The sequence below is a fragment of the Danio rerio genome, chromosome 9, assembly GCF_052040795.2.
Source record: "Danio rerio strain M-AB ecotype USA chromosome 9, GRCz13ab, whole genome shotgun sequence".
Classification (NCBI taxonomy): Eukaryota; Metazoa; Chordata; class Actinopteri; order Cypriniformes; family Danionidae; genus Danio; species Danio rerio.
Genome location: NC_141029.1, coordinates 36,189,867 through 36,211,320, shown reverse-complemented (window position 1 = coordinate 36,211,320; position 21,454 = coordinate 36,189,867). Strand labels below are relative to the sequence as shown.

Genomic DNA, 21,454 nt, shown 5'->3' with positions numbered 1-21,454 from the left:
TATATATATATATATATATATATATATATATATATATAATATAACATATGTATTGCTTATTATTAGTTGGTAATTTAATCTATAATTTATGTTATTAATAACACTAAAGTGTCATTATTGATGAATATTGTAATAAAAATGTGTGGTTTTAGAAAACATTTAACTTTTCAAGGTATATCAGAAGCATTATTTACATGACTTCTAAATAAAACTACAAAATGTGTCGCTTATTCAAAGTAATAAACAGCAATACACCTAATTGAAAACGTATTCTACACACAGACATCAACTTTTTGAAAAGTATATATTATATTACTGCAGGTTATGTATATATACTGTCCACTCTATCCACAGCAGCTTTCTAATTTTGACTGTAATGTAATAAATAAACTCTGGTGTGTTTTTTTCTGCAATTCATGCAGTTTGAAAAAAAACAAGCAATAGCAAAGTTAAAACAGTGGAAGCATAAACAGATGTGAGTGTGTGTCTTACAGGTGTGATCTGGATGGGCTGGGAGAGGGGGATCTGGGTGATGGGGGTGGCAGCGGAGGCAGAGATGCTGGCTCCTGTAGTGCTGCTCTGCTGACCGGCTGAATGCTGAACCGCTGCTGCTAAGAGCTGAGCCTGAGCCTGCTGCAGCAACAACTGCTGCTGAGCTGGAGTCAAAGTCAACTAGAGAAAACGGAGACAAAAGTCAGTAAAAAAACTAAAACTTCCTCTGGATGGCAGTTAATACTTTAATCAGACATTTATTCATTCAAAGTGAGCATTTATTCGGATTCATCCTTGCTGACAAATGGATAAAACCTTGTGGCTACAGACTATGCTGCTCCTCACTGCCCAGCATTGTTCAGCATGCTGGTTTCACTTTCCCTCCACTAAGCGGTCTGAAGCAGCTTTCACACCGGACGCAGAAAGCACTGCCTGCACAATGAAACCTATTTATTTTTAATGATAAGCCAATTTTGTTGCTGTGCACATCAAAACACAAGAGCAGTGGAGCGTAACCCCAAATGTTGTTTAATTATTGGGTCACATTTTATAATAACGTTTCATTGGTTAATGTATTCATCAACATAAACTAATAATGAACAATACATGTACAGCGTTTATTAATAATAGTTCAGCATTTACTAATGCATTATTAAAATCTAATTTCCTACTTGTTAACATTAGTTTATGCAATGCCAGTTAACAAACTAACAATAAACAACTTTATTACTGTTAACTGACACGAATGAATATAGTAATAAATGTAAATCACTGTGTTCCTGTTAGTAAATGCAATAATATTAACTAATGCAACCTTATTGTAAAGTAATACATTTATGAAGTTAGATTTTTAAAGAATTACAAAATTACTTTATATTATTTCACTTAATAATAAATAAATAGTATTAAGTATTTTTTTTATTTCGATGTCGGTTTTTAGCCAAGAATTTTGGTTTTGGTGAATTCCTTTTTTGAAATACTAAAAGCAAAGTAATGTTTTCTTAAATCCTGCACTGTGGTTTATTAATACAGTCTTTTAGTCATTTTATGATACTTGTACTCAATGTGTCTGACAACATTTCTGGGTACACAAACTACTGCTACACTGAATGACATTTAAGTGGGTGTCTTCTGTAAATCATAGTAAAAATGCATAACAGAGGTTGCTAAAATTATAGCCCTAATTATTATTTTCTCTCGTTACATGTTTAATAGCATTGTTGGTCATAGAAATTCAGAAATCCTACCCATTTATCAAAATAATTTTTAATCCTTCCATGTAAACTGTAGGAGTTTTTCAAAAGCTGCTGAAAACTCTTTTGTTTCTTCGACTAAAACAATCAGCCTAAATTGATTTCAACTTTTTTGATTTACATTATAGCTGGCCGGTTCAGTTCATGACCTTTAGGTCTTTACCACATCCTATGGCCTCTGAAAAAGCTGACAGGCATTGTCAAGTTCCACAATGCATAGAATAATAGTTTCTCCTGGTTCAAATGTCCCAGTTCGATAGATGAAGGAAAAAAATTGTGGTATTCCTTTCTTGCTCAATGAAGACAGCCCCCAAAAATCAATTGTGTTTCATTGATGCTCACGTATGGTGATATAAATATACCGCAGCCTACTGAGACTTCAAGCGGAGAGCAGAGCGGGGTATGCTAATTAACAAAACGGTTATGCAGTACATGTAAATTCTGCATAGATTTGCATATTCTCAGCCATCTGTTTCCGAGCAACTGCAGAGCAGCTAATTAGCATAAGGGGCCCAATAATTTCCCCTGTAAGCAAGAGAGAAAACATTTGCGCTTTTAATCTCTAATCTTCGACATTTGTGATAAATCTCACACATTATATTCAAGTAGCCTTAACAATTCATGACATCAGGAGTAAAGCCTTTGCAGTCACTCCAAACACGCCAACCACCCGAGCAGGTCAAGACAATGGCATTTAAGTGAGGAACTATGACCCTGGGGACATCTTTGAATTCCTATGGCTCTTTCATCCATAACACAGACCGCAAATGTGAGTGTGAGCTCAGAGGAGAAGATTATACCTGTTGGAGCAAGGCCTGTGCGTGTGCGTTGGTGATTGCGCTTGTTGTTTGCACAGTCTGCCTCTGAAAGTCCAGTCCATTTGTTTGGGCACCTGGAAGAAGAAAAGCAGTCAATGCTACAATAGATTCGAGCCACACAAAAAGCCTTTTCAACCAAGTTATTCAGCTCCATGGCCTTTCTTATTTCAATCTTTAAAAAAAAAAAAAACGCTCGCCCTGATACATATTGAGAGACATTGTCCTACATGCTCCACCTCAGCTGCACAAGTGACCCCTAAGAACTTAAACTGGGAACTGATAGTCTTTCAGTCACTGTAAAAGAAAGCTACAGGCCAAAAAAAAAAAGATCTGAGCAAACTAAGAGAGGGAAATGCATGAAAGCGACATTTAAAAAAAGCCAACAGTTCCTTGGGTAGCTCACCAGTGTTTTCGTCCCCGCTCTCCATTGCACATTTACTTGTTTCTGAAGGATTGCTCATTCTAGAATCTGGAGACAGACAGAACAAGATTGGACTTTCAGTCTCTACTCAAAATAAACAGCTTCTTCAACACTTTAAAAAAAGCTTTTATATTTCTAAAAACAACCCAAAAAAAACAAAACATTTGTGTTACTAATAAAATAATATTTAGGTGAAAAAAAATCTCTAAATCCCATAATGAGGTAATTAACAACCAAAACACGTCAACTCAAGCGTCTAGCATCACTACACGAGCAAACACAGCTTAAAATGATCGCTGCTGACTGCAAACATCACTCACCGGCAGCTGCTGCACCTGCCTTCTCAAGCGACTCTACGAGCATCACAACAAACTTAGCGCCCCTTCTGCAGATGTCTCTCGAAAGCGAAGAACTAAACGGTTTGGAGTGGAAAAACAACACACGTGCAGAGCACAGCTAAGCTTGGCTGAAACTGTGGCTGCCTTTCTCCCAGTCTCCCCGGCTTGCTTGCTTTGCTCTCTCTCACTCTCGCTGTGCCATGATTGTCATAACAACTAGAGTGTGAATAAGTTCATTTTCATTCTGGAACGGAACAGAAGCGGAGCGGCTGGCAGCGCCGTAATAAAGCGTAATCAGTATGCAGCTGATTAAAGCCATATGCAAATCTCCCGCACTTCATTAGTCGAGCAACACTTTGAAGTCCTGCGAGCAATTCATTTCGCGAGAGCTTTCTCCCTAATTTAAATGTTCATAAATATTTATCATCTCATTAGCATATTAATTGGATCGCTTTGGAGAGGAAAAAGGAGGAATGGAAAAAAAAACACATGCAGTGTGTCAACGCACAAGCCCAATTACCAACGAAGTGCTGGTTAAATTAGGTGAAACAAGGTGAGCTTTGTGTCAACGCCATCAAAGCACACAAGGTTGCATCTGGACATAAAGACAACAGGTTGTGTTTCTTATACACTCTGAGTACCAGAGGTTGTGGATAGAGCTGTTCGGGAAAGTAAATTACTTGCCATTCTCCACCATCCTATTCACAGAGCCCCCTGTGGCCCAAACACTTCATGGATCAAATTCTGTGACTTCTGTACCCGTATTGTCTGGAAGAGAACATGAAGTCTGCTTTGCATATCCAGATTAACTGTGCACCTCATTAACTGATATTTTCAGAGCTCGGCCTAATTACGACAGAAATTTACATATTAGAACAAAGATCTGACAGAGTAAGCACAAAGAAATCAGCCCATCCAAAAGGCACTTTTGCTGACACTTAAAATACTTTTTCAAAGTGCTAAACTTTGGTCAAACAAAAGCAGGATTACTGGCATAATCCAACAAAACAGCTATGCTTTAATAGGATGTGTTTGTTACATTTCATTGAGCAGACAACTCATTCCGAAGCATACCTGCATAAAACCATGGAGCAAAATAGTCTAATGGAAAAAGCAACATGGAGGGCAATATTCAAATGAGAATATATTTTCAGGTTTATGCAAATGCACTTTTAAAAAGGCATTTTAAGCATTTTATGGAAAAGATGACTGGATTTAGAACTACAGGAGTAAGGGTGAGTGATTTATTGTTATTAATGTCTATGGTGAAATCGTGATTCATTTTAATGATATCAAAACTGACAGCTGAATGTCTCATTTTTATTACAATTTTTATCAATTTTATAATTTGGGATGTTTATAATATGCTATATATTCATAACACATCATTTAGTTATGCAACAAGAGTGCATTTTTCACAAATATTAGCTTGAGCAAATTTAATATTGATTTTAACAGTTACAAATAATATTTAGTGATTACATTTTCACAATGCTGTCTGTTTTTTTCTGTTTCACCAATTGTGCATCTTAAGACTGCGTTTTTGCAGGTTTCATCAAGTTTAAGTCATTTAAAGACCATTATGAATGAAACTTCAGGTTTGGCTAGATGCTAAAAAACATTTCTGATGGCTCAGCTGGGCCAATGAAAAAGAATTTCACTTGCCTCATCAAAACAAATTGATAAATCAAACTGCTCTTAACTTTGGTCTTTAATAGGATGTGTTTGTTACATTTGATTGAGCAGATAACTCATTCCAAAGCATACTTACTTAAAAACTATGGAGCAAAAAATAGCAATACTCAAAAGAGAATATATTTTCAGGTTTATGCACTTTTAAAGAGGTATTTTAAGCATTTTATGGAAAAAATGACTGGATGCAGTCAGGATCAGTGATATTTATTGTCTTTGATGAAATCGTAATTTTTTTAATGACGTCAAAACTGACAGCTGAGCTAAATAGGTCTCATTTAAAAAACATTATAATATGTGATATATCAATAATATGCTATGTATTTATAAGATGTTAAGCCATGTGACAAGCAAAAGTGCTTGTGAGCAAATGTAACATTGCTTTTAGAGTTCATCAAATAAGGTGATAATATTTTGTGATTAGATTTTACACAATACGGCCTGATTTTGTCTGTTTTTCCAAATAAAATAGTTGCAAAAAAAAAAAAAACAACAATTGTGCATCTGAGTATTTTATTCCTGAATGAATTTATGTTTAGGAATTTATATAAAGTGATTCATCCATTTATAAAAATGAATTTGCCTCTTTTCTGAAAGAATCAGCATTCTGAATGAATCAATGAAATTAATGATTCAGCGAATCACTTATTAAGAGACTTTCATTTGTGTCAAACTTATTTATCCATGACATGCCAAAAACATATCAGCACAATAATAATCATAAATAAAAAGAAATTTAAATATCACTACAAAAAATGAATTCCCCAAAATACTGAGATTTCCTTTCAAACCCTTATATAGAGTACACTATTAACAATTTGGTCACACTTTACAATAAGGTTCATTAGTTAATGTTAATTAGTGCAATGAACAATACATCTACTACTGTATTTGTTCATGTTAGTTAGCATTAGTTAATGAAATTAGTTGTTAACATGTTAACTCATGGTGCATTAACTAATGTTAACAAGCATGGACTTGGATGTTAATAATGCATTAGTAAATGTTCAATTATGCACTGTAAAAAGTGCTACACTCACAAAGTTGGTTCTATCTACTTTAAATAATTGCAATCTAGTTAATTTTATTTGTTTTATACCAAAAAAATAAAATTTGCTTCCTCTTTACTTAAAATATATCAGTTTTTATATAACTGTATATTTTGAATAAAACTAATGCAATTTATTTGAGTAGATTTTTTTACGTGGTTATTGTGTAGAATAAATGTTATAAAAGTGAGTTGACACAGACAATTTATTAGAGCAGCTGCCGATGTGGGCAGGTGTTCATAAAACATGATTTTAATAGTTTGGCGTGACTCCTTTTTCATTGCCCGGGATTTAGCAGGCAGACGCAGCTTCTGCAATGGTCGACATTAACTGCTCCCAGCAGCGGATCTGATTAACACGGTAAGTTGCAAATGTAGCCGAATGATAATTGTAAAGTCATGCAAAACTGCTGTCTTCGCTAGGCAGGTGAGTTTTTAGCTTTGTAAATTGTACTGTAGCCTTAGGTATGTTTACAGTTAGACTGCTCTCACATGGAAAGCTAAGTTGGCTAACGCTAACCAACGCTAGTTTATGCTAACGATTAAAAGTGATATTATTGAGGAAAATAGTGAAAGTAGTTTTAAAACAAATAGTAGGTATAACTAACGTTACAGAACCGATTAACAAGGTCACTGGTGGGCGGTCGGGCTGTGGGGGTTCAGTTTGTTAGCGCTAACTTAGCTAAAGTTAGCTCACCTAAGTTATAGCAGCACATTAAGGATGGATATTAAATGCAGAAACATATGCAACAGTTAAGTAGTTTGTGTTTAACGTAAGAGAAAGTACAACTTAAAGTTTGTGTTTTAGAGATTTATTCCATAAGTTTTTTTAATGCTGCATAGTGAATAAATTACAGATTTACAATTTATTTTAACTTAAATTACATTTACTGATGTTTACAGAACCATTTAAACTGTATGCACCTCATTCTAAAATGCATGTTCTTGGTCTTTAGATACCAAAGTGATTTTGTTACCTGTGGATCTTCAAACTTCACATCCAGGTAAGAAAAACATTAGATACAATTACAGCTATAATTATTTGCAGGTAAGTAAAACATTGGTAAAATTGCAAACAATAGTGGGCTCCATAGAATTAACCTACATTTGATATCTGAAGATTTTTTTTTATGTGTGCAACAGTAAAAACAGTAAAAAAAAAAATATCCTAATGCAGTTTCTTATTATCTGTCAGTCTTTCAATAAAGCTAACTGATAACACTAAATCACTGAACTGTCATTTCCCAGTCACATTAAATTTATAGAAAAAGTCAATTAAATGTAGCTTTAGCAAAAAATTAATGTAAACCTTAATGTAATTTGTAAAATGGCAATGTATTTATTTATTTATTTAATATAATTTGTATTATGACGTGCAAAATTTGGTGCAAAATGAAGATGACGATTAAATTATAGAATTTGTATTCTATAATTTTCATATAGCCATTCTCAAACAGTTTTAATATCTAAATTGCATGCACATTCTTATGCTTTATAAGTTGCCAAACTTACTAAAGGTAACTTACTAAGGTAATTTTTAACTGATAAACTAAGGTGTTTCATCCATGCATCACTCACTGCACTTTTGTAACTTCACTTGTAGTTATTTCCTATTCAGTATTTAGCTATTTAATGTTGTTTGGTATCAACCACCTGAACTCCTGTTTCTTTTTGTCTCTACCAATAGAGTTGTGAGGAATCAGAGGTGCATGCAGCTGCCCACGGGAAAAATTTGCCATCAGCCCAACACAGTTTGGATTATCATAGGACTGTCAGAGGTTTGCCAAACCTGTCAAATGCATGATGGCTCCTGTTTGGACTTACCGATGTCCTCGACTTCAAGTATCCATCAAAACTGTATACATTTGAGATATATCAGAGACTCTTTGTGGGGCTGGACATTATGCATCCTAAATCTTCATCAAAATATGCAAATCTCCTCACTGAGTTGCCTTAGATGATTTCTCAATAGGATCTGGTATTATTAATGTTTTTATTTATGTATTGTGTACGTGTAGCCACATTAATGGCCTATTTTGTAGTCACTATTAAAAGGAACATTGATTGATATTGAATACATGTTATGGTCTTTAATCCATCTTCCCATTCTTATTTAATTGTTATTGACAGGAAAGTCTGTTTATCTGTTTTTCCTAGTGTATATTGTGCTTACAATATCGAAACGAAGATTTATTTTCTAAGGTTACAGCCAGAAGTTAATTGAATTAATTTTAAATCAAATATGCATGGTTAATTTTATTTAGATAATTAAGTTCATAATACTTAATTAAAATAAGTACAGTCAACATATAGCAATGTATAAGTAAGTTAAGTTTAACAAAAAAAGTAAGTTTATCTGATTTGAGTAATTTTAGAAATATTAGTTGGCTCAACTTAATTTTATTGCATTTGTTTTAAGCAATGTTTTAGTGTTTAAAATACTTAAAAAAGGCTGGAAGTTGAATCAACCTAAAACGTCCGATGCAACCACTTGCCTCACTTTTTATAAGTTAGATCTAGGTAACATTTTTTACAGTGTGATTAATAAATGCTGTACATGTGTTGTTCATGATTAGTTCATGTTAGTAAATGCCTTAACTAATGAACCTTATTGTAAAGTGTTACCAACAATTTTTGTAATTGACACTGTATTTTACTATAAAATGAACTGTATTTTACTATAGGACAGTAAGATAAACGGTGCAGTACATGTAAATACAGTATTTTTGCTCTAATGGGTTTACAGTAAGTTACTGGCAAAATGCTGCCAGTAAGTTACTGTAGATTCTACAGGAAATTGTTAATGTAGGCATGGGAGGATAACTGGTTTCAAGGTTTACAGCAGTTTGGAAACCATTAACATTTTCTGTGATACCATTCCTATGATATATGCAAGTTTTTTAAACAAGTTCAGAAATCTGTGTTTTTAAAACTAATGAAGAGAGCAGAAGTCAATGATTTATTTTAATTATTTAGCCTGACATGTTTACTGCTCCAAAATATTATAAATGTTTTCTAAAATAAAATGTATTTTGTAAAATGGGGAAAAGTTTTAATTATTCTTTTCACTCAGACATTTAAAATGAACTTGTTTTAGGAGAAGTGATCACTAGTGATGAGAAGTTCGGATCATTTTGCTGACTCTTTGAGTCTCGTTCATCCAAATGAACAAATCTTTTTTCGAGTCATTTCGTTCAATTTGCAAAAATAACATTAAAATGTTACGAGATGTTTTCAAACACATCTACAACTAGCCCTGACTTTGATTACACTACAAACAACTCATAACTAGAATGCTACTATACAATGCAATGCTAATATACTAAGAAAGAGAAAATAATCCTTCATTGTTTACCTGATGTGTTGTCTATGATTAGCTTTGCTCACCTCTTCTTCTGACATGTATTCAAATCAGAGTTGTTCATTCACCTGACACTGATAGTCCCATATAAACTAAACCAACGCATACAATCTGAACTGGAAACTACCATGATTAGTTCAATTTTTGAGTCTTCGAATTTGAGTCATTCGTTCATCGTGTGACAGTATGTAAAGAAATGAAAGGATCAAATCTTTTTTCTGGCTCCAAATGCATCTAACTGGCTTCTGTCTTTTTTTTTTTTTTACATGATGGCAAATTACTCAAACTCAAGAACTCAAAAAATGAACTAATCTTCACCTCCACCTGCACAAATGTGCACATACGCGAATAAACGAATCACTCCCTGAAGACTCATCGTTCGAGTCGCATAAAAGATTTGTTCAAAATTAACGAATCGTTCAAGAACGAACAATCATTAGTAATCACAATACAGTGATGCTGTGAAACAGTGATCTTTTTGTCCAAGGTTATTATATCATCAGAAACTTACTGGCCATGTCTAATATAGAGGATCAAAAATTTCAATATTTCATCATACACAAGCATAAAAACATTATATTCAAATGACACACTTCAACACACCATTTCATAGATAACTGCTGAAACATAAAACAATTCACAGATGACCATCATTTTCACTCAAACTGTTCTATAATGACAAAACCATTTATCTGGACAAGAAAAAAAAGAAGAAGAGGGAAGTCACTTCAAATTTCCACATAATTCTCAAGCACTGTCAGAAGCTCTTACTTGATTATAAGTCTATAATGATTTACATTGTTTGCCTGTTAGCCTGAAGGGACTGTTTGAACATGTTCACATTATCAGAGCATAAAGAAAAGTGCAATGCCATGAGGTTTCAGTACTAGGTTGGGAAAGTGTCAGTTACTACAAAAATAAAAATAAGGACTCATGTGGGTAATTTACACTATAGGTAAGAGCTGAAGATACATGAAACAAACAAGTTATGGCATGTCACAGCGTCTCGAGGCCCTAAACACAGTGAATATCTTATCAGTTTAAAAGAAGGGTCTGTCACACTGGAGTCATCCAAAGCACAATGATTATATGCTCATTTAAAATGCAAACTCAAATAACTGCCTGTGGTGAATAACTAAAGAAAATGCACATACATTTTCTGTATAGTTTGTCTTGTGGTCAGATAGCTGAGTGATCAAATTTTTATGATATCATTTTTCAACTGTTAGCTCTGGTCTTTCTAATGGAATAAGTGATGGAAATGCTTTTCCATTAGCATAAGATATAACTCCATGTTAATTATTTGAACAACTGTATAAAATCCACATTACACGGTTGCAGGTGTGACCAAAATATTAAACACAGAGGAGTTTCATTCAGTATTTAACATTATAAAGAGAAATAAACAATTTTATGTCCCATACTAATAAGGACAATAAAAGTAATCAAAGTAACAATATGTAAAAAATAAATAGGGCAAATTACTAGATGTCCGATGCATATATAAAAACACAATCATTTAAAATAGAGAAAAAGAAAAGAAAAAAAGCAAGAGAGCATTAAATGATTTTTTTTTTCAATTTAACTAACAAATTAACTACATTTGCTACAGTATTTACTCACCCTGGGTATTGGTAATAAACACAAAACTGTCCAGAGTTTGGGATGGGCAAAAATATATAGAAATGTATTTTTAAATAAAATACTGTACATCAATTGTAACTGTATTAAATAAACTACAAAATATAGCAGCCACAAATGTATCAAAATAAAATACTGTATTTTAAAAATACTATAAAATACTTTTAGAATGGAGCATGAAATTTCTTTGCTAACCTTCCATTAATAAGACTATTTGATCAAACCCTTCACATTAAACTCACTCAGTGAAGTAAACCATGTTTGACAGCAACATTTCCCTGCTACTTTATTTACCTATAGGGAGAAGTAGTGAAAGTTGTGTATATTTATAGTATAGTATATAATATATTTATATACACACACACACACACTTCGCACAAACGTCATTGAGCAAGTGGTGTCTTGAAGATGTTGTCCTACTGTTTAAACCATTAATCAAATCAAATCACTTTTATTGTTACATCATCTGCAGCACATGTGCTATAAAAGTGATTTGATAAATTTAATGCAGATAATGAGTCAAACACAGTACTATATCTGTTGTTCATGTTTCCACCCATTGCATAGCCAATAAAATGGCATCATATATATGTGTGTATACACACACACACACACACTTATATATATATATATATATATATATATATATATATATATATATATATATATATATATATATATATATATATATATATATATATATATATATATATATATATATATATATATTGGCTGTGCAATTAATCGAAAATCCAATTTCGACTTCTAACGATTATGAAAAACCATTAATCGAGATAAACGGTTATTGCATCATTTACCGCCCCCTTTCCAGTTGTACAAGTGTTGCTCTTAAAAGCGCGAAAGACTGCATGATTCTGTGTGTGCAGCTCGCACACGCAGAACAGAAGCATGCAGTCACCATTCAGTCTCATTCGCACACTGAGACGAGCAGAGCGCAGTCAGCGCAAACATCTAAGGTCATCTTAACGTGAGCTCTTTAATGGTCAAATAGGTGTCAAAACGCAGCGTTTAGTGATTATTCATATTAACTCTCATTTGTGTAATAAACAAACGAGTTGAGAATCAAAAGACACGTGAAAGAGAAACCATTAAAGAGACAGCGCGCTATAATCTCTCTGCCGCCTGTTTTTATGATTATTAATCAAACAACAAATGGAGAACATGCCTCTCTGCTCTTGACTGAAGGACTTTTGTAGCTAAAGTGTTTTTCGTACAGTGAAGATGCTTAAAGCACAATTTGTTTCATATTTTTATTCTATTGTATTTATTTCTCTTTCCTTTGTAGGGTGGAAAATAACTGTATATATGCAGTTGAAGTAAGAATTATTAGCCCCCCTGAATATTAGTAGCCTTTTCTTCCCCAATTTCTGTTTAATGGAAAGAAGATTTCTGAACATAATAGTTTTCAATAACTAATTTCTAATAACTGATTTATTTGATCTGTCATGATGACAGCACACAATATTTGACTAGATATGTTTCAAAATACATGCATTCAGATTCAAAGTGCGATTTAGTGTAATTAGGCAGGTCATTGTATAACAGTAGTTTCTTGTGCAGACAATCAAAAAATATATTGCTTAAGGGGGCTAATATTTTAGACTTTAAAATTGGTTTCAAAATATTTAAATCTGCTTTTATTCTAGCCAAAATAAAAATAAAAAGCCTTTACAGAGAAGAAAAAATATTAGAGGAAATACTGTTAAAATTCCTTGCTCTGTTAAACATCATTTGGGAAATATTTATTGAAAAACAATTCTCAGGAGCGCTAATAATTTTGACTTTAACAGTATAGTTTTGAATAATCGTGATTACAATTATGACCAAAATAATCGTGATTATGATTTTTCCCAAAATCAAGCAGTCCTAATATATATATATATATATATATATATATATATATATATATATATATATATATATATATATATATATATATATATATATATATATATATATATATATATAGCTGCTGCCATGTAAAGAGTGTCTGGAGATTTTGACCTGTCTGTATAGGCTGAAGAACGATTAAATATTTGTTTTTCATATATTATGACATTTTGGCAGACATTTTTCATCTTCATTAACTCTACAATGCACCAACAGACTACTGGCATTTGAAACAGGCAATGAAGTATTTTCGGTATCATCAGTGTAGGACTTATTTTAATGTTGTTTGTCTTATTTTCTTGCCATCTAAATCACCAATCCACTTTGCTTTCCACTTCTGAGTGCAGTACCGAGACTGAGCCTGTAGATGTTTTGAAGGCTCCGCATCCTGTTCTTCAGGACTGAGATTTTATTTTATCTCATTTCTTAAGCATTGATGTTGAATTGTACACTATGCAGCCATTATTTATTTCTGGTCTTAGTAGACATTTTCAATGGTTGTTGACTTGCTCCTGAATAAACCCTCATTGTTCGTCTGTTCCTTTCTTTAAGCTTAATTTCCATCCCTACTCCAATCATTGACCACATTCTTAATCAATTTTCTGTTATGATCTCAAGCTTTGGAAAATAACTGAGAAAGCACCAATCAGAGGCCTAATTTCTATGATGTCATCATATTATGTAGACTTCTTGCAAAGTATTTTACAGGATTTTGAAACTACAATAATACAAGACACTGAAATATTTTGATAAAAAATATAAACCTATTTTCATCAAATCCTATCAAATACAAATGACAAAATATTATTATGATTTGAAATACATGTATCATAAATACTGCCCATCCCTGTCCATAGTTATATGAGTATTAATATTAAAACCATACATGATACATAATTCAAATCCAAAGACATTAAAATTATTATTAACAAAGATAAAGGGAATGTTGTGTTACTGTGTTGGAATTACAAAATACTGGAAAAATCTGAATGATGCTTTCAAAATCAAAACAACACTGATGTCAGTTTATTCACGGCAGTGATAGACAATCAAAATGAGGTAATCGCTAAAATGAAAATTAAACAAACCACAATATTTCAGATTTCATAATCCTCTCTGTTACCACAAAACAAATCACTAACTACAACTATTATACTTGTATCCAACTTTGCCCATGTGTGACATTAACAATTCAAAAAACTAACTAATCCCTCTCTAATCTGGACAGCAAATTCAAACTCTCAAATCACCAGCTTTCAACTGCTAATCTTATATTAAACAAAATTTATTCATGATTTCTAATTTGTCTTTAAAGTATCACACAACTAATTTTACAAAAACAAAAAAAACATACAAAAAAACTGAACCTATCAGTTCACTTTGAACAGCAGCTTGACTGTGATTACATTTAGCACTGTTTATAATAAGACAGTAAAAAAGAAAAACAGATTTCACTTTCTATTGTGGCCATTCACAGATAATGAAATACAGAGGGACAAAATGAGTAATTACACAAGCACACAGCTGCTGGAACAATAAAGGTGAGCTCTATATGAGGATTACCTATTAGACTAGCAAATAAAGCTGGCATAACGCCTGCTTACATCTCTGTCTCTGTCTGAACCGACTGACTGATACAGTGTTTAACAGACGCTGGCTTGGGTTACAAAGTATCAATCTGCCACAACCGTTCTGGATACGTTGTATCAATGGAGTTCCATTTTGGAACGCTCCGCCATCCTTCGACAATGAAATGGATTCATTCTGATAGAATATGCTGAACAGCGCATTCTGAGCTCTAGAAGGCCCACATGAATAACATAACAGGGGCTACACGCCTGCAATGGGCACAAAAGGCAAGAGAATGGGCATTAAAAAAAATCACGCCGTGTCCTAAACTGTACACCAAGCAAGTCCCGGCTGCTCTTGTTTCTTATTTTGACCGTAAACACGTTGCGCAGTCGCCGGCTGATTGCGAGCGAATGAATATTCAAAGCTTTATATGTGGGATTGGCTCTCGGCACAATACAGCAACACAAAGCCGCTGGAGTAGCATTAGCCGCCTAGCATGGACACAGCAGCCTTTAGTTGTGATTAACTGTAAAATTCGTACAACCTGTGACCGGGGACAGCGCAAAAAGCACGCGAGCCGTCGCCGATTATGACTAATAAAATATGCAAAGCGGCGTTTGCACGGCGGCGGTATGAATATGTAACGCGGCTGCTCTAATCACACAAAGGAGGCATTTTTTCCTTTAATTTGCCGTCGCACTGCATCGCCAGTTTCACCGTAGCACAGACAGAGAATAACTCCCCCGTAGGTTTATTTGCGGGGTGCATGAGATTGCAACACCGGCCTTGGGTATTTTGTTTACGCTTTCCCTTCCGCGATTTTCTGCCTTGAGAGAAAGAGTGTTTGAATATGAATATGAATATGTAAAATGCAGTAATGATTACCTGGTCCTGAACTCTCATCTTGACTCGCTGCTCCTCCGTCCGCCATTTTGAATATTTAAACCCAAATCCTCAAAACACAATACAGCGGCTCACCGATGCGCTCACAGCAGCAGCAGCATCAGCATGGCAGATCCGAAGCTCCATCAGCGCCACACTCAACTTAACTCAACATCTGCCACCTCCACGCCGATTATTGAGTACGCATAACTTTTAAACACATTTGCGGCATATTGAGTGCAGGGACAGAGCAAATGAATAAAAGATTTGGTGTATGGAAATTTACTCAAATTTAAAATAAACAACAAAGTAGTATGTAATTCATGCAGTATTTATATGTAAATATTTTATATGTTCCCACTGCAGCTGGAAGGGACAAAAGTTGAAGGAAAATGAATGAATGAATGAATATATTATATATATTATAAAAGTAATTCCTAAACAACCATTTATAAAAAAAAAAATATATATATATATATATATATATATATATATATATATATATATATATATATATATATATATATATATATATATAATTTTTTATTGATATGAATGGTTATTTTGGAATTACTTTTATTTTATATTTTATATTATATATATATATATATATATATATATATATATATATATATATATATATATATATATATATATATATATATATATGTGTGTGTGTGTGTGTGTGTGTGTGTGTGTGTGTGTGTGTGTGTGTGTGTGTGTTTCTATGGTATTTACACGTATTTACACTTGCACTAATACATTATTAAGTAATTCGAATTACTTAAGTTTAACTTATTACGTAAATGCAACTTGGTACAAATATTATAAAGTAAGAATACAAAAAGCTGTATAACATACTATAATACCAACAAGAAAATGTATTAATTTAATTACAGGTCATAAAACGTTAAAACCTAATGTATACCTAATGTAACTATGTAAAAGTTTTATATAAAAACATTTATTTTGACATTACACCATTTTTATAACAACAAAAAAAGAGCGGTAAAAAGAAATTGACTAAAAGAAAAACAACATTCTGTCATCACCTGTTTGCAAAGGTTCTTGAGGTTTAACTATGTTTGCTATACTGCTATCTGCTGATCAGATGTGCCATTGCATCAAAGCCGAAAATCAAGCCCAGTTTGTCTGAACCATTGGCCTGAACGTTATATTAGTCACCCCTCACTGACAAAAATCCAGAATTTGTCCCATACATGAGCTCATTTGTCCTATTTTGACTGCTGTACCATAATAAATAGTCAAAATTATTTATCGAAGAAGACTTCAAGACGTACGTTTTTCGTAAGTGAAGCCTTCTTTCACTACTGAACTACTGTGGTGAAAACTGTTTAGAAGTAAATTTTATTCTAAATCTTTCTCTTATTCTTGAAAGGGAAAAAATGCCAATAAAAAGCTGTGAAGCATCAAAGGTTAACTTTGAAGCTCTAGAAATTTTCGAAAATTAAATTGTAAATACTAATTAGGCTTTTGTTGTTATCCATGAATTTTTAAATGTACTTTTTACAAGAGAGGCTAGAAAATTATTATTATTATGTTTAAATGTTTTAATGTTATTATTCGAATGAACAAATTCTGACAAGACAGTTGAATGTGCTGGCCAGTTTTTTTTGCCTAATAAATGACAATTTACTTTATTTAATTTACAAAACAATTTACTGAAAACCTTAACAGATTCCGTTTTCCCCCAGTGACATAGGATGTGATAAATTTGTAGTAAAAAATACATATAAATAAGTTTACATATATACATATTTATTTTATAGATAGAAAGATACATTCTGTGATAGATAGATAGATAGATAGATAGATAGATAGATAGATAGATAGATAGATAGATAGATAGATAGATAGATAGATAGATAGATAGATGATAGACAGACAGACAGACAGACAGACAGACAGACAGACAGACAGACAGACAGACAGACAGACAGACAGACAGATAGATAGATAGATAGATAGATAGATAGATAGATAGATAGATAGATAGATAGATAGATAGATAGATAAAAAGACAGATAGACATAGATAGACTGAGAGACAGACAGACCGACAGACAGATAGATAGATAGATAGATAGATAGATAGATAGATAGATAGATAGATAGATAGATAGATAGATAGATAGATAGATAGATGATAGACAGACAGACAGACAGACAGACAGACAGACAGACAGATAGATAGATAGATAGATAGATAGATAGATAGATAGATAGATAGATAGATAGATAGATAGATAGATAGATAGATAGATAGATAGATAGATAGATAAAAAGACAGATAGACATAGATAGACTGAGAGACAGACAGACCGACAGACAGATAGATAGATAGATAGATAGATAGATAGATAGATAGATAGATAGATAGATAGATAGATAGATAGATAGATAGATAGATAGATAGATAGATGGATAGACAAAGATAGACTGAGAGACAGACAGACAGACAGACAGACCGACAGATAGATAGATAGATAGATAGATAGATAGATAGATAGATAGATAGATAGATAGATAGATAGATAGATAGATAGATAGATAGATAGATAGATAGATAGATAGATAGATAGATAGATAGACAAAGATAGACTGAGAGACAGACAGACAGACAGACAGACCGACAGACAGATAGATAGATAGATAGATAGATAGATAGATAGATAGATAGATAGATAGATAGATAGATAGATAGATAGATAGATAGATAGATAGATAGATAGATGATAGACAGACAGACAGACAGACAGACAGACAGACAGACAGACAGATAGATAGATAGATAGATAGATAGATAGATAGATAGATAGATAGATAGATAGATAGATAGATAGATAGATAGATAGATAGAAAGAAAGACAGATAGACAGATAGACTGAGAGACAGACAGACCGACAGACAGATAGATAGATAGATAGATAGATAGATAGATAGATAGATAGATAGATAGATAGATAGATAGATAGATAGATAGATAGATAGATAGATAGATAGATAGATAGATAGACAGATAGACATAGACTGAGAGACAGACTGAGAGACAGAGAGACAGACAGACAGACAGACAGACAGACAGACAGACAGATAGATAGATAGATAGATAGATAGATAGATAGATAGATAGATAGATAGATAGATAGATAGATAGATAGATAGATAGATAGATGATAGACAGACAGACATAGATAGACTGAGAGACAGACAGACCGACAGACAGATAGATAGATAGATAGATAGATAGATAGATAGATAGATAGATAGATAGATAGATAGATAGATAGATAGATAGATAGATAGATAGATAGATAGATAGATAGATAGATAGATAGACAGACAGACATAGATAGACTGAGAGACAGACAGACAGACAGACAGACAGACAGATAGATAGATAGATAGATAGATAGATAGATAGATAGATAGATAGATAGATAGATAGATAGATAGATAGATAGATAGATAGATAGATAGATAGATAGAAAGACAGATAGACATAGATAGACTGAGAGACAGACAGACCGACAGACAGATAGACAGACAGACAGATAGATAGATAGATAGATAGATAGATAGATAGATAGATAGATAGATGATAGATAGATAGATAGATAGATAGATAGATAGATAGATAGATAGATAGATAGATAGATAGATAGATAGATAGATAGATAGATAGATAGATAGATAGATAGAAAGACAGATAGACATAGATAGACTGAGAGACAGACAGACCGACAGACAGATAGATAGATAGATAGATAGATAGATAGATAGATAGATAGATAGATAGATAGATAGATAGATAGATAGATATATAGATAGATAGATAGATAGATAGATAGATAGATAGATAGATAGATAGATAGATAGATAGATAGATAGATAGACAGATAGACAGATAGACATAGACTGAGAGACAGACTGAGAGACAGACAGACAGACAGACAGACAGATAGATAGATAGATAGATAGATAGATAGATAGATAGATAGATAGATAGATAGATAGATAGATAGATAGATAGATAGATAGATAGATAGATAGATAGATAGATAGATAGATATATAGATAGATAGATAGATAGAAAGACAGATAGACATAGATAGACTGAGAGACAGACAGACCGACAGACAGACAGATAGATAGATAGATAGATAGATAGATAGATAGATAGATAGATAGATAGATAGATAGATAGATAGATAGATAGATAGATAGACAGATAGACAGATAGACATAGACTGAGAGACAGACTGAGAGACAGAGAGACAGACAGACAGACAGACAGACAGACAGACAGACAGACAGACAGACAGACAGATAGATAGATAGATAGATAGATAGATAGATAGATGATAGATAGATAGATAGATAGATAGATAGATAGATAGATAGATAGATAGATAGATAGATGATAGATAGATAGATAGATAGATAGATAGATAGATAGATAGATAGATAGATAGATAGATAGATAGATAGATAGATAGATAGATAGATAGATAGATAGATAGATAGATAGATAGATAGATAGATAGACAGACAGACAGATATTCTTGTGCTTTGGATTTTTTTTATGCAGAGTGCTAGTATGGCTCATCCCAGTCATTCTATATTTATGGCTGAAATGGCTGTAGAGGTGCTGCAGGATGAGAAAGATGATGGAAGTCTCCTCTTTCTGATTCACAGACTGAAAAATTTGATGCTGATGATCTACACTAGATCTATAGTGCCACTGGGTCAATCTGGAGTTGCTGGACTAAGTAGACAAATAATAAGAGGTATTACAGGAGTGAGCATAACCCTACTCAGGGTAGAGCAAGAAGCCACAAGGCCCATGGTGCTGGATGCTGGACGTGGCCACCCTAAATGCCTACACCAACTTTGCAAAACACCCTAATTATGTAGGTGGTGCGACCAATACACGACAGCAATTTATCAAAGAGCTGGTCAAAGATCTTGCTACATGAAGAGGCACCTGGAGGACACACACCATATTCAAAACCACAATACAGAGGCAATGGGAAGATGTGGAATAAAACAAAACAGCCATCACCCTGCCACATGAGGACCTCAGGCAGGACAATCAACGAGGAAGAGGTGAAAGATCTGCCCAGTCAATAGCTGGTGTTCTATGTGCAAGAGGCCTGTGTGCAAGCATAAATGTGTCATTTGTGAGGAATGTAAGCACTAAGATGGCATTATGGGATGGCATTGTTTCTGTGTAATTTTATTTTGTCAGTTTTTTGTTTTTTTATTTAGGCAAATGCACTACAGTTGCACTACAACCAATAACTGATAATAATTTCAGTTTGATATCCTTTATCAGAGATTGATATGTGTGGAAAAATGGTAAATAAACATATTCCAGATCTTAAATGTGTTTGTCTTAATTATTGCTTAAACATGTGTTATTTATTTTAATGATTTTATTTATTTATACTTTTTTCATGTTTTTTACAGATGGGTCATTTTTTGCCCATGTGTGTAAAATTGATGTAGTAATACAAAACCTAAGAAAATGAATCATTCATTTGTGGTAAATGAAAAAAATATATTTTGAAACTTATGGATCAGTCAATATATAATGCCTAGGGAGGAAGGAAATGACATAGAAAATTAATATGGGTCATGTTGAGCATTAGAAGGGGTATATAACTTGTGCATCAAAGGGTTAATCATAAAACAGTAGCGCTTAATGTTTGAGTGTTTAAAAAAAAAAAAAAGTGATGTTTTACAAAAGTAATCCTGAATAAAATACAGTTGCAATCAGAATTATTAGCCCCCTCTGAATTTTCTTTTCTTTTTTAAATAGTTCCCAAATTATGTTTAACAGAGCAAAGAAATTTTCACCATATTTCTGATAATATTTTGTCTTCTGGAGAAAGTCTTATTTGTTTTATTTCAGCTAGAATAAAAGCAGTTTTAAATTTTTTAAGAACAATTTTAAGGTCAAAATTATTAGCCCTTTAAGCTATTTTTTTCTATTGTGTACA

At 33.0% G+C, this 21,454-nt stretch overlaps 1 protein-coding gene and 2 long non-coding RNA genes across 20 annotated transcripts in view; 2 read left to right on the top strand and 1 right to left on the bottom strand.

Moving 5' to 3' along the window:
• pou2f1b (POU class 2 homeobox 1b) overlaps positions 1–15,566 on the bottom strand; it is a 36,282-nt gene extending 20,716 nt beyond the window's left edge. For 8 of the 18 annotated variants that reach the window (XM_087265981.1, XM_087265987.1, XM_087265984.1 and 5 more), the window contains exons 1-4: positions 15,433–15,489; positions 2,967–3,032; positions 2,546–2,637; positions 493–672 (exon numbers count right to left, since the gene is read on the bottom strand). In XM_087265981.1, coding sequence (XP_087122107.1) covers positions 493–672; positions 2,546–2,637; positions 2,967–3,032; positions 15,433–15,478 — 384 coding nt within the window. In that variant the 5' untranslated portion in view covers positions 15,479–15,489. 18 annotated transcript variants of the gene reach the window in all.
• LOC137496486 (uncharacterized) lies at positions 6,364–8,137 on the top strand. Its single transcript, XR_015499686.2, has 3 exons — positions 6,364–6,423; positions 7,019–7,066; positions 7,750–8,137. It is a non-coding gene; the product is annotated as an uncharacterized LOC137496486 (long non-coding RNA).
• Positions 14,995–20,837, top strand: LOC147835344 (uncharacterized). The gene is made up of 2 exons (XR_015499695.1): positions 14,995–15,629; positions 20,148–20,837. It is a non-coding gene; the product is annotated as an uncharacterized LOC147835344 (long non-coding RNA).
• The last annotated feature ends 617 nt before the right edge of the window (positions 20,838–21,454 follow it).